The sequence below is a fragment of the Erigeron canadensis genome, chromosome 3, assembly GCF_010389155.1.
Source record: "Erigeron canadensis isolate Cc75 chromosome 3, C_canadensis_v1, whole genome shotgun sequence".
NCBI lineage: Eukaryota > Viridiplantae > Streptophyta > Magnoliopsida > Asterales > Asteraceae > Erigeron > Erigeron canadensis.
In genome coordinates, this window is record NC_057763.1 from 18,638,954 (window position 1) to 18,654,443 (window position 15,490).

The 15,490-nt window shown below is 34.5% G+C and overlaps 1 protein-coding gene across 1 annotated transcript; it reads left to right on the top strand.

The window, feature by feature from the left end:
* The first annotated feature begins 5,910 nt into the window (after positions 1–5,910).
* On the top strand, positions 5,911–6,663 carry LOC122591625 (secreted RxLR effector protein 161-like). Its single transcript, XM_043763883.1, has one exon. The coding sequence runs from the start codon at positions 5,911–5,913 to the stop codon at positions 6,661–6,663; it is 753 nt and encodes a 250-aa protein (XP_043619818.1).
* The last annotated feature ends 8,827 nt before the right edge of the window (positions 6,664–15,490 follow it).

Sequence of the window (15,490 nt, forward strand, 5' to 3'; positions counted from 1 at the left end):
CTTTGTTTCTCCGGCTTTCGTTACTCGCTTCCGTGACTCCAAACTTGTACCATAACCTTATTTTGATATTCTAAGATGTTTGAATTTGGCAAATCTCAAAATAACAACTTTCGTTTTTCATCAAATTTGAGGTCGAAATATTTTCTAAGTTTCATGGAGCACGGCTCTTGTTCAGAGCACGGCTCCAGAGGACGGCACTTGCAGGATTAGAGGTCGTCCTCTCTCTGTCCAAATCAAAGAATTTTACCAAGCGTTCGTTACTTATGTTATTGACCCAAAACTTGTTCCTAAGGCTTATAGTATCATTCTAAAGTGTTTGAAAGTGTCAAATTACAAATCTAAACAACTTGATTTTTCACCAAAATTTGGAGGCCAAATTTTTTCTAAGTGTTGAAGGTCAACAAAAGTCAAAATTGGTTAAGTTGTCAAAATTGGTCAATATATGAATAAATTCAGATTTGTATTTGAATTTCCATAACTCATCTTGTGACTATCCCATTCTCCAAACCTCCCTCTCTTGGTAAGCATCTTCTCAACTTTCCTTCTTTATCTTTTGAAGTTAATATTGGTTTAGGAAAGTTGTTGTGAGTGGGATTTCATGGGTTGCAAAGGCTTTTTGTAGTTTTCCAGGTATAGCACGGCTCTTGTTTGGAGCACGGCTCTTGTGCTATGAAACACGGCCTCTATTTGGAGTCGTCCGAGTCAAACGGTAATAAAGCACTTTTTGACTATAAATTGAAGAATTGGACATATTTGGACTTCACCTCTTGCATCTACATCTCCTGGAAAATACATATTCATATCTCATATCTTATATCAAACATCAATCTAGCAAGAGTGATACAATTGTAGTGAGGAAATATATGTGTTATATTGATTAGCCTACAAATTGTGTTGTATTCATACTAGTGAGTGTGATAGAGGGTTGAAGTTCTAGTGGTTAGGATTTCATTTTCATTGATATCTCTAGTGGTTAGAGATTATGTGTTTATCTCTTGAATTGTCAAGAGTTTGGTGTATTCTAGTGGTTAGAATACTTGGTGTAATTTCGGATTCTCCACCGGGTTTGGAGAGATTAGTGCTACAAACTCTCGATTGGTGAATCGGGGAGTGGATTACGGCGAATTCGTTAACATTCGCCTGAACCACTATATATCGTGGTGTCTCTTGATTTGGTGATATCTTCTTACTCTATCTTTTCATATCAATCTTATTTGTTATATAATTATTGTTGTGATTGTATCTTGCACAAACTAAAAATTGAATATTTGTTTTACAAATTAATTTTCAAAAAGAAGTTAAATAATTGGTATAATCTATTCAACCCCCCCCCCCCCCCTTCTAGATTACACTAACAATTGGTATTATAGCACGTTGCTCTAATTTTTGCAAAAATCATAATTTTTCAAAAATTTCGAGTTTGAATCCATGGACAACAAAAGTGATAATTATAATGAGGGTTGCTCAATGCAAAGACCTTCACTCCTAGAGGCGGAAGGTTTTTGTTATTGGAAACAAAGATTTGAAACCTATGTTTGTGCTAAAGATATTGATCTATGGGATATAATTGTTTCCGGGGATTATGAACCGAAGGAATGGTCTACGACCGATAAGGTTTGGGTTAAGGTTGAAAAGAAAGATTGGAAACCCGAACATAAAAAGGGAATTGCAAAAAATTATGAGGCCAAATTAATGTTATACAATGCTTTGCCACGTAAAGAATACGAAAGAGTTTTTACGTGTAAAACTGCTAAAAAAGCTTGGAAAACCCTTGTTGTAACCCATCAAGGAAATGTACAAGTCATTGAAAACAAAATTGAATTACTTGTTGCTCAATATGAACAATTTACCATTGGGGAGGATGAAAAAATAGACGTAGGATATTCAAGATTTAACACTATTTGCACAAGTTTGAAAGCTCTAGGTACTTCTTATACAAGCAAGCAATATGTCCGAAAATTCCTAAGGGCACTACCGTCCAAATGGAGACCTAAGGTGACCGCCATTGATGAAGCCAAAGACTTTGAAAAATTGACCTTGGATGAACTTGTGGGAAATCTCAAGGTTCATGAAGTGATATTGGAAAAAGATGAAGAAATTAGTAGATTGAAGAAAGAAAAGTTCAAGTCCATTGCTCTCAAAGCAAAACATATTGACTCATCAAGTGACAACGGAAATGATGACGAAGAAATGGATGAAGATGAAGAATTAGCTTGTCTGGTGAGAAACTTCAAAAGAATATTTCGAAGAAATGGGAAGTTTGTAAGACCACCTCAAAATGACTCAAGAAAACTCACACTAGACATGAAGAAAAGAAATCCTAGAAAGTGTTTCAATTGTGGTGACCCAAATCACTTGGTGAATGAATGCACCAAAAAGAGGAATGAAAGGGCATATGTAGGAGGTGCATGGGAAGATGAAGAAGGAGATGAAGAAGAAGAATCACAAGAAAAGTGTCTAATGGCTCTTGGAAGCTCGGAAAGTTTTAATGATGATCTCCCGGAAACTACTAATGGAGCATGGATTGATAGTGAAGATGAAGACTCAACCATGTGTTTCGTTGGACAAGACGAAGATGAGGTATATTCCGATAGTGATTACTCTATTGAAAACCTTGAACACGACTATGAAAAACTTGCCATTTTAAGTACTAAAATTAGCAAGAAAAACAAAATATTAAAATCGGAAAATGAGGCTTTACTTAAAGAGTTAGAAGAACAAAAATATTTGGTGGGCCTTGTTATGCAAGAAAATAATGATTTTAGAACTAAAGAAAGTCATTGTGATAAATGTGTCCTTTTGAAGTCAAAGGTTAAAGAATTAGAAAAGGAGGTATGTTTTAAAGTGTTGGATGAAGGAACTAAGATAAAATGCTTAATTCTATTCATGGGAGACCGGAAAAGGCAGGAATCGGGTATAATCGTTTTGAGTCTACTATTGAAATCAAACCCACCGTCTTTGTTAAAGCAAAAGAGAAAAATGTGATTGAGGGTGGTTGTGACAAAGTCCGTGTGCAACAACCACCAATTACAAAGACCTTGACAAAGTCCACAAATCACTATCAAGTTCCTTATAATTACAAATTGGCTTCTAAGGCACCTTTGAAGGTTGAAAAACCACATATAGTTCGAAAGTTTTATCAACCAAGAAACAAGTTCATAAATGAATATTCTAGAAGGAGTTATCACATGATGACAAGAGGCAAAGAATTTCAAAAGAATGTTAAAAATTTTCAACTTAACCAAGCATATCATGGATACTCAACACATAAGAAAGTTGTAAAGAAATGGGTAAAGATAAGTATGTTTAATGCTAACAATCCCGGACCCATGAAACATTGGGTACCAAGAGTTTGAGTGTCATTATGATATGTAGGAATGCAATAAAGGAGTGATCGAAAAAGATGATTGGATCACCGATAGTGGATGCTCAAAACACATGACCGGTGACCGGGAAGTTTTCACTACGTATGCCAAATGCAACGGGGGTGATGTTGTGTTTGGAAGTGATGTCAAAGGAAAAATCATTGGTAAAGGTAACATCGCACACGAAAAATTTGTGTTTGAAAAAGTTGCTCATGTGAAAAATCTTGCATTTAACTTGCTAAGTGTTGGTAAATTATGTGATAAAGGCCTAAAAGTTCTATTTGATGAATCACATGCGGAAATCATTAGAAATGGTGAAGTAATTATTAGATGTGAACGTAAACAAGGTGTATATACATGCAAACTAAATGACTATAAGAAACTTAATTTGTGTTTGGCTACCATACATGATATGTCTACTTTGTGGCATAGGAGATTAGGACATGCTAACATGCGACAACTTCAAAATTTGTCTTCTATGGATTGTGTGAGGGATCTCCCTAAATTAAAATTTGATTGTCATTTTTGTGATGCATGTAAAATAGGTAAACAAGTTAAGGCAAGTCACAAACCTAAAAATGTCATATCAACTAAAAGATGTCTAGAACTCTTACACATGGACTTATTTGGTCCTTCATCAATTCAAAGTTATGGAGGAAATTTTTACACTTTAGTAATTGTCGATGATTACTCTAGATTTACTTGGACTTTCTTTCTAAGACACAAGAATGAAGCATTTGAACAATTTAAAATATTTGGAAGAAAAATTCAAAATAAACTAGGTTGTACAATTGTGTCTATAAGAACCGATCATGGTAGGAAATTTGATAATGAAGCCCAATTTGGGGCATTTTTGTTTGGTCCTTCATCAATTCAAAGTTATGGAGGAAATTTTTACACTTTAGTAATTGTCAATGATTACTCTAGATTTACTTGGACTTTCTTTCTAAGACATAAGAATGAAGCATTTGAACAATTTAAAATATTTGGAAGAAAAATTCAAAATAAACTAGGTTGTACAATTGTGTCTATAAGAACCGATCATGGTAGGGAATTTGATAATGAAGCCCAATTTGGGGCATTTTGTGATAAACATGGTGTAACTCACAATTTTTCGGCTCCTCGCACACCTCAATCTAATGGGGTTGTTGAGAGAAAAAATCGAAGACTTCAAGAAATGAGTAGAACAATGTTAAATGAACAATCTATTCCCCAAAAGTTTTGGTGTGATGCCGTTGCCACCGCTTGTTATATTCTCAATAGAGTGCTTTTTAGACCACTAATGAATAAAACCCCTTATGAAGTACTAAAAGGAAAGAAACCATCTTTAAAATATGTTAGAGTGTTTGGGTGCAAATGTTTCGTTTTAAATAAGAAAGATCACTTGACTAAATTTGATCCTAAGGCCTATGAATGTGTATTTCTAGGGTACTCTCCCATAAGTAAAGCATATAGGGTCCTAAATAAAGAAACTAACATTGTAGAAGATTCACTAGATGTCACATTTGATGAATCGGAACCTAAACCTAAAATCTTCCCTCTAAAAGACGATGATGTAATTGAGGAAGAAGTTAGAGCAAATCCACCTCAAATAGAAACAACAAATGAGAATGTAACACCTCAAGTTGAACCTCAAGTGCAAACCTTAGTTAATATAAGAGAAGTTAGAGACCATCCCATAGATCAAGTCATTGGTGACTTAAATAAAAGAGTAACTAGGTCACATGCTATGTATGTAAACTCACACTATGCTTTTGTGTCCACCATAGAACCTAAAGATATAAAAGAAGCTATTGTTGATGAAAATTGGGTAATGGCCATGCAAGATGAACTTAATCAATTTAAAAGAAATGATGTTTGGGAATTAGTTCCCGTGCCTAGTGGATATACAATTTTTGGTTTAAAATGGATTTATCGTAACAAACTAGATGAAGATGGGAAAGTCACTAGAAACAAAGCTAGGTTAGTGGCTCTAGGATATTGCCAATAAGAAGGAATCGATTATGATGAAACATTTGCTCCGGTAGCTAGGCTAGAATCCATCCGAATCTTGCTTGCTGATGCATGTGCTTGTAATTTTAAATTATATCAAATGGATGTAAAAAGTGCATTCTTAAATGGTGACATCAAAGAAGATGTATATGTATCTCAACCGCCGGGATTTGAAAACTTTGATAAACCTAATCATGTTTACAAACTATAAAAGGCTTTATATGGATTAAAACAAGCTCCTAGGGCTTGGTATGATAGATTGAAGATATTTTTGATTGAACATGATTATGTGATGGGAAAAGTAGATAGTACATTATTTGTTAAAAATAAAGAACATCATTTGTTAATTGTGCAAATATATGTGGATGATATTGTATTTGGATCCACGGATCAATCTTTGTGTGATGAATTTTCTAATATTATGCATGATGAATTTGAAATGAGTATGATGGATGAACTTAATTTTTTTCTTGGTTTGCAAATTAAACAACTAGAAGATGGCATATTCATTAATCAATCTAAATATATTAAAGAAATGCTTAAAAAATTTGAAATGGAATCATCTAAACCCTTAGATACACCTATGGCTCCTACGACTCAACTTAGCATTGATGAAGAAGGTGAACCCATGGATAGTACCAAATATCGTGGTATGATTGGTAGTTTATTGTATCTTACCGCTAGTAGACCGGATATAATGTATAGTGTGTGTTTATGTGCTAGATTTCAAGAAAATCCTAAACTATCACATTATGAAGCGGTTAAAAGAATATTTAGATACATAAAAGGTACAATGAATCTAGGTTTATGGTATCCTAAATTTTCCGGTGTTGATATTATGTGTTATGCGGATTCCGACTTAGGTGGTTCACTTGTTGATAGAAAAAGTACTAGTGGTGTATGTGCTTTTGTGGGCTTATGTCTAACTTCATGGTTTTCTAAGAAACAAAATTCCGTTGCGCTTTCTACCACCGAAGACGAATATGTAGCCGCCGGTCGTGCTTGTGCCCAAGCACTTTGGATGAAACAACTGTTTTTAGACTATAATGAACACCAAAATGAAATTCCAATTATGTGTGATAATAAAAGTGCTATAGACTTAAGTAAAAATCCCGTCCTACATTCTAGAACTAAACATATTGAGATTAGACATCACTTTCTTAGAGATAATGTGCAAAAAGGAAATATCGTAATCGAGAAAGTTGATACAACCGAAAATGTGGCGGATATATTTACTAAGGCACTGAAAAAGGATACATTTAATACTCTTAGATTGGGCTTAGGCATGATGGAACTCATCATTTAAGTAAAATACAACTTTTATGCTTTTCTGAAGAGTACGGCCGTTATATGAAGCCGTGCCCCCTATCTGCAGCCGTGCCTAGCCCCCGGACGACCGTTCCTGGAACTGAAGCCCTATCTGAAGCCGTGCTCTGTTGCTGGACGGCTGCTACATGAAGCCGTGCGTTTCTCTCCACCTTATCTTTATAAAATCTATTTTTTTCCTCTTTTCTCTTTATCTCCACAGTAACTTTACTTATCTTGAACACTCCTTTTTCACCACAACCGATCCAAACTTCAAGATTCACTCAAATATCACCAAAAATCTTCTAAATAAAAATCTAGGGTTTCAATTTGAGTGCTTGAATCATTCTATCCATCTTTGCATTATTCCATTCTAAAGGTAACATATCTATTCCTCAATTCAATTTTATTATTCATGTCATAAACTAGGGTTTTTATTTGGGAATTTTTTTAAATTCGAATTTAGTGATTTTTTTTTGTGAAAATTGATGATCACTCTTGTATGGTTAGTGTATGGAACACTTAAATCTGAAGTTGCTCAGAAAATATTGTCATTAACATTCAAGTATTGTAAATTTGTTATTTAGATCCTAAAATTACAATATTTTTTTAATATTCCCAAATAATTAGGATGTCATCACTTGCACTTAGGATTGCACTAATTGTTTTCATTCTTGTCATCATTCATATTGCATATCATTCATGTAAAATTGGAAATAATTAGGCGTGCCAAACATTAGAAACTTGCATTGTGTGCATTTTAGGTGCATTACTAGTTCATATTTTTTAAACACACTCACGCACACACAAGAGATGTGAATGATTGAGATACTACAAATTCATTGTACGTATTTGTAATTCATAACTCCATATTGAAAGTTGAAAGTTGTCTCATATAAGTGGCACATAATTAAGTAGTTAGGTCGAGACAATGACTAGACGACATTTTAGTTCATATAGGCACACACACTCAACACTTTATATATATGCATAATGTAACCGTTATGTAATGAATTTTTCTAGATCATGGCAAGAATTGATAACTATCCAAGAATTTCAGTCGCTCAAAAGAAAACACTAAAAGAATGTAAAACCTTGTTGGCTAGAAGGGATATTAGTGATGGGCGTAGGGTTGAGTTAGACTCGGTTGGAGAAGATGTTATTGTTGCTTTTAGGAATATGGGTTGGTTACCTTTATTAACCTTGGAAGGTCCCGTGTGCTCCCAACATGTAAGGGAACTTTATTCCATGTTCACCTACAATGCGACCAATGGGAGAGTTGTGTTTGTTCTAAAAAATCGTTCCATAGAATGATCGTTAGAACAATTTGGAAATGTGTTAGGTCTTCCTCATACGGGTGAAGAGGTACCTCTTGAAGGTTCCGCTTCCGATCTTAACAAAGTTCCCGCCTTTGTAGACATTAGGGATGCTAAACGCCGTTTATGCAAAAAACCGCATCTTGTCAAAAAAGTATGTCATGTTAGTGACCTCAATCATCCCCATGATGTGAGAGCCAAGATTCTTGGTTGGAACATTCTTTGTAAGAAAGGGAATCATAACATTGTTCCGGCGTCTATCTTTGCTCTTGTGTATTGTCTTGATATGGGTATTCAAGCTAATAGAACCTCACTTGTTGCTCAACGAATGGATGGTCTTCTTACCAATGGGAAACGGTTTCTCCCATATGGCATGTTGTTGAATCGTGTGTTTATTGACCTTGGTCTTCCTTTAACTAAGGTGAGGGTTGCAGGTCATAGACCTATTGGTCGTGAAACCTATGCTCGTATGGGAAAGGATATTCCCAAACCTAGTTCCAAGAGGTCTAGAGATGAAGGACCTAGTGAGATTCAAGAGGTTCCGGAGGCTGAAAATGATGATGTTGAAGCGGATGAGAGTGAAGGAAACCAAAGTGAAAATAGCGTTGAACCCGATCCAAGCGTTACTAGTGCCGAAATTGACGAAAAGAACCAAGATGATAGAATCAAGCATGTATATCGAGAGGTATGAGGTGTGAAAAAGGAACTAAAAGGACTTAGGAAAATGATGAAGGAAGTGGCTGACTTCATCAAATGCAAAGGGCCAAAGACTCGTGATTGAACCTTATGTGCACTTAAGTGACTATTAGTAATTGTTGGTGGTGTGTCTTACATGTTTAGCTAATCTTATGACTTATGTGTTACCTTATGTGTCTTGGTTGTTTGGAACTTAATTGCTTGATCAAACTATGTGTGTCTTTGAATTATTATGAATGTACGCCTTGGCTTGAATATCATGTTTTTTATGCTTCCTTAAATAGGTCATATATATGTTTGTACGCTTGCTTTGGTTTGGCTTGTCTTTGTCATTGAGATAATAGGTACAATGAGGGGAGCAACGTTCAAGGGGGAGCTTTTATTGTCTACCCACATGTCACACGGATCGAACCTAGGCTCTAATACCTCATACTTTCTTTTTCATACGACAAAGGGGGGGAAGTAATACGTATGCATGATGCTTTAATCATTATTTTTCATCAAAAATAGGTATGTTATGTTGTTAACGACTTTAGCTTTTATTGCATTTTCATACCTATTAGATGTATTGTGGTCATTATCAAAAAGGGGGAGATTGTTGGTGCATTTTAGGCATTACGGTTAATTCAAACGTCTCCGTTGTTTTGATAATGAGCGACAATACATATAATGTTTGCAAAATGATATAAAAGCTAATATAGGCATACATACGCTATTTCCAAACCTAAAACAATGAAAACATCAAGTTTGAGTTTGGTGTAGCACTTCGTTAAAAATCCTGGAGCACGGCTCCACTTTCGTAGCACAACTCTTAGGCACGGCCTTTGTGCCCTGCAACGGCCGTCCTCCTCCGTCCAATTAACACTTTGTTTCTCCGGCTTTCGTTACTCGCTTCCGTGACTCCAAACTTGTACCATAACCTTATTTTGATATTCTAAGATGTTTGAATTTGGCAAATCTCAAAAATAACAACTTTCGTTTTTCATCAAATTTGAGGTCGAAATATTTTCTAAGTTTCATGGAGCACGACTCTTGTTCAGAGCACGGCTCCAGAGGATGGCACTTGTAGGATTAGAGGTCGTCCTCTCTCTGTCCAAATCAAAGAATTTTACCAAGTGTTCGTTACTTATGTTATTGACCCGAAACTTGTTCCTAAGGCTTATAGTATCATTCTAAAGTGTTTGAAAGTGTCAAATTACAAATCTAAACAACTTGATTTTTCACCAAAATTTGGAGGCCAAATTTTTTCTAAGTGTTGAAGGTCAACAAAAGTCAAAATTGGTTAAGTTGTCAAAATTGGTCAATATATGAATAAATTCAGATTTGTATTTGAAAAGATAGTGGGATTTTGATTCATTTCCATAACTCATCTTGTGACTATCCCATTGTCCAAACCTCCCTCTCTTGGTAAGCATCTTCTTAACTTTCCTTTTTTATCTTTTGAAGTTAATATTGGTTTAGGAAAGTTGTTGTTGTGAGTGGGATTTCATGGGAGGTTGCAAAGGCTTTTTGTAGTTTTCCAGGTATAGCACGGCTCTTGTTTGGAGCACGGCTCTTGTGCCATGAAGCATGGCCTCTGTTTGGAGCTGTCCGAGTCAAACGGTAATAAAGCACTTTTTGACTATAAATTGAAGACTTGGACATATTTGGACTTCACCTCTTGCATCTACATCTCCTGGAATATACATATTCATATCTCATATCTTATATCAAACATCAATCTAGCAAGAGTGATACAATTTTAGTGAGGAAATATATGTGTTATATTGATTAGCCTACAAATTGTGTTGTATTCATACTAGTGAGTGTGATAGAGGGTTGAAGTTCTAGTGTAACACCCCACCGTTGGCGGAAACATGAGGTGTCATGAAAAGTACAGCACGACATGGAATTACATAGATACTACTAAATGAAATAGAATATAACAAATATATTCCCAAAAACATAAGTTCAAAGTCATAATAGTGCTAAAATAGCTTATTACAACCAAGTCCATAAATAAATAAATCAAGGCATGTAGCCTTAAAGTCTGGCAATTATTAAGGAGTACTAATCTCCGAAGTTCAGCCTAGCGTAGCAGTCCTTATCCCTGATTAGCCTGAGTACCTCAAAAGTATACTAAACGTGTCAACACAAAGGTTGGTGAGTTCGTAGGTTTTATGTCATAAGTCTAGTCAAAGTAATAAGTCTTTTGTCTATTTATTTAAGTCTAAACAGTAATAGTTCAATATATAACGAGCAAAGTTACGCCATAATAAGTCCAAATGCCTCAATGTCTCAAAGTCCGGCCTTACGGTACCTGCCTTAGTCCAAAGTCTCAAGTCTCAACTCAAACAATCAGTACGTCCAAAACACAACAAACAAACACATAATCACGCACATACAAACAAGGTCAAAGCACGTCAAATGGCACAAGTAACACTATATGCACAGGCTCAATATTGAACAATAAACAGAAATCGACAAAACTGTTTAAAAAAACAAGTATACTTTTCACCCCAAAAACTTATAAAAAGAGGGGCTACGAAACTCACCTGAAAGAAGCACCAGTATAAGTACCCTAAGTCAACGAACAAGAACAGGAACAGTCAGTACACCTGAAACACGCTCAATATCTGTCCAAAAGTCCTATATTGTCCACAAGTCACCTAGTAAGTACTTACTTAGATGTACATGTCTATGTCCTATACTAGTATCTTGGGAAATGTCATTATGTCTCGTCAAATAACAATATATATTAGTCATGTTGTCCTTGTAAATTGTCCAACGGGAAAAATTCGTTTAATAATGTCACCTTACATCGTTTATATCCAGTCATGTCTTCATATGGAATATTAATATAAAGATGTGTTGAGTTCAAAAAGTTGTATAATTTATATATAATCTTTATGATTTATATATATTATTTATAAAGTCCTTTCGTTTCAAATTAATTTTCGTATTTATATATGTATATATAAAGTTATATACAAAACCGTCCATCTTAATAAATCCGTATATATATGTATATGCTTAAGTCCAATGTCCGTATCAATTTAATTCTTTGTATGTATATATATATATATATATCTAATTAATTTAGTCTTTATATATTTATATTTAATTATTTATGGAAAAATAGGATTTAACTTTAAACATAAATTCAAATAATTTAAAAGATATAATTTAATTTATTTAACACCTTTAATTTTTACTAAAATTCCCAAAATAATACCCTAACCCTAATTTTTGACCATCCCAAAAGTCCAAAATAGACCAAAATACAAATCTGCCCCTTTGACCGACTTTCACCGGCGTTGACCGGTCATTTGACTGCCTTTGACCGAATCGAAAAATCATCAACAAGTCTAGATCCAAACACAAATTACAATCCAATCACTTTTACAACCTGGATTTTTGATAGATCTAACCAAGAACGACTCGAAGATCATAAATAGTCACGGATTTAACCCGATCTAACCAAAAATTAAACAAAAGTCACCTACCATTCGAATTTATACAATATTTTGATAAGAACTCGGATTTATAACCATAAACACAACCGAAAAATATATGTATATATACATATATATGTAATCTCTAAGGAAAACGATTTATAAATATGTATTTGTAAGGATTTTGGATTCATTATAAATATACATATATACATCCGAGCTATATCTATATATATGCAAGATTTTCGTGACTTTTTGATGTTAGAAGACCATTTACACTTTAGATCCAAACAAATCTTACCAAAAACTATGTGAAAACGAAGGAGATAATGAAAATTGATGAAGTTCGTGGTGGTGGTTCGTGGCTGCAAAAAGGAGAGAGGGAGAAGAGAAGGGGGAGAGGGACGGCTGTGTGAAGGAGAGGGAAGGGAGGAAGTGTGAAATGAGAGGAGGATAGTTAGGGTTAGGAGAAAATAGGTTTTGTTCCTTCCATCCCCTAGTTGACCGAATTTGACCATCTTTGACTCTACCAAAACTCGTTTGACCCGACCATTCTAGAAGACTCGTGACCCGTTAATCTATTTTGTCGTCATATTTAAACGTAACTTTTTAATAGCTTTCTAACGGATATAAACATGTCTTTATGTATTTACTAAACCTTTTATTGATTCAATTTTAAGTATTTTACTTAATTTGGCACTTCCACAAGACAACTAGTATCCCTCCTGTTCTCGAGTCCACGTACAATTTTTCTAAAGTCTAGGGGCTCATAAAGCCCAAATCAAAAATAAATTCACTTATTCCATGATAAAGTCTTAAAGGCTAATGACGTACATAAACCAAACGAACAAAAGTGACCGGAAAGTGTTTCGGGAAGTACGCTCAGATTACGGTTGTCACATCTAGTGGTTAGGATTTCATCTTCATTGATATCTCTAGTGGTTAGAGATTGTGTGTTCATCTCTTGAATTGTCAAGAGTTTGGTGTATTCTAGTGGTTAGAATACTTGGTGTAATTTCGGATTCTCCACCGGGTTTGGAGAGATTAGTGCTACAAACTCTCGATTGGTGAATCAGGGAGTGGATTACGGCGAATTCGTGAACATTCGCCCGAACCACTATATATCGTGGTGTCTCTTGATTTGGTGATATCTTCTTACTCTATCTTTTCATATTAATCTTATCTGTTATATAATTATTGTTGTGATTGTATCTTGCACAAACTAAGAATTGAATATTTATTTTACAAATTAATTTTCAAAAAGAAGTTAAATAATTGGTATAATCTATTCACCCCCCCCCCCCCCTTCTAGATTACACTTACAAGATGTATTATCAAGTCATCATACAAATAACTCGCCGTCAAATATATATATATATATATATTATATACATACACATATATATACAAGTTGTCCCATACCTGCTTTTATATACAAAAAGGGAGCATTGGGTAAGTGACTATAAAAAGTACATAAGTTTATAATGTATCTAAGCTTAGATGTATTTTTGGATGTTATGGAAGCAATGTGCGCGACATAGGTGGTTTTTCCACAGGAGCAGCTTAAATCTAAGCTTAGGTGTAAAACCCTTAACATTTCGATATTTTAATCATCGGAAAAAACATGGGCCCAAATTTATTTTTTTTTTACAAAAAATAATAATAGATTTGTAAGTAAGGGGTTACATTTAAGTTTAGATGTGGGACAACCTTATATTCACTTTTGCCATATAATATACGCATGAGAAGGTTCTTGTGCGACGCTCCTTAAAATGCAAAGTGTTTGAAGTGATTGGATCTTTTGTCATTTCATTTGTAACTACTTCCCCTTCTTCCCCTCCACCGCCGACTTTTTTCCCCCGGAAAAGCTGACATACATCTTAATTAACACTGACATATATAGTCAATTAAAAAATTATATGTTTTCCTATTGAGATTGTACGTTGATAATATTTAAGATGCATATTAGTGCTTTGCATTTAAGACACTTCGCACAGTAACCTACAAGGTTCGGGTTCAAATCAAACAATTCCTAAAGTAAAACAAATAAAAGAATCAATATTCTACTTAACTGAAATCATTATGGATCATGAAAATCTTCGTGCATCATTGTAATTACTTGTGTTTTATGAATCTTCGTGCATCAGTTTTATCATGATCCATCAGGATCCAATGGTCAAGATCCTAACCAACCTCTATACATATAATGGGGTTAGCATAGGTACATATGAGAATAATAAAGATTGGTGTTGCAAAGACTATCCTTTGACAAGTATATATATATATATATATCCTAACCAACCTCTATATATATGAAAATCACGTTTTTTGTTTTGTGCATCCATCTTGGATGCATATTCATCAAAATGATGCATCCATTAAAAAACGTGATTTTTTCGGTTTTGACGGATCAATGTGTTGTTAAACACTTAAATAATGATAATTAGTTAAGCACTATGTTAGCTTTATGGACTTTTAATGCATAAAAATGGTGTTTTTTAAGTGTTCTCACCGTTCTTATTTTAAAACTGTTCTTATTTGATTATCCCCACTATATATATATATATATATAGGTTCATTTGAGAACTTTTCACATATGAACATAGTAAGGGGAGAGAACATACACATTCTTAACCCATCACTAATAGCTTGTTGCACTTAAGGATGTATAGTAGGGATCATTTTCCGTAATATAATACATATAATACATGTACAGATGATAAGAGAGAGAAATGAAAAACCTGGGGCACCCCCGCCTTTGCTTGAGGGGTGTGAAGGCAGAGAGTTCGGAAAGATTGGATTTGATATTGAGTGAACAGTTCCTCGTTACGTTTGATGTTTTCGAGTGCTTGTGTTCGTATTGCGTTGGATTCTTATTCGTCGTCATTTTTCTAATTCTACACAGAGAAACTACATCTTAGTAACTAAGATTTATGTTAGTAACTACTCAGATACATCTTAGTGATGTATGTTAGTAATGATAAAGCTATGTGGTAGTGCTTCACACACTTTGCAGTTTAAGACACTAGACACTATGCATAGTAACCCACATCGTACAACATATAATTTATATACACATACAAAATACATATACATATGATAAGAGATAAGGGGAGAGAGAGGATTAAAAAACTTGGGCCGCCCACGCCCCCGTTTGATGGGGGAGGTGGCAGAGAGATCGGAAAGTTTGGATTTAGTTGTTCCCCTGTTCAAATTAACACATAGATTCATTAATTCATAATTAAATGCATGTCATGTGTATACATATGTGTGGATAATATACAGAAAGATTAGCTAAGGTAAAACAAATTTTTGATTATAATAGTAAATTATCCAGATGGTAAATTAAATCTCAAATTACTTTTTTTAATACAAACTTTTG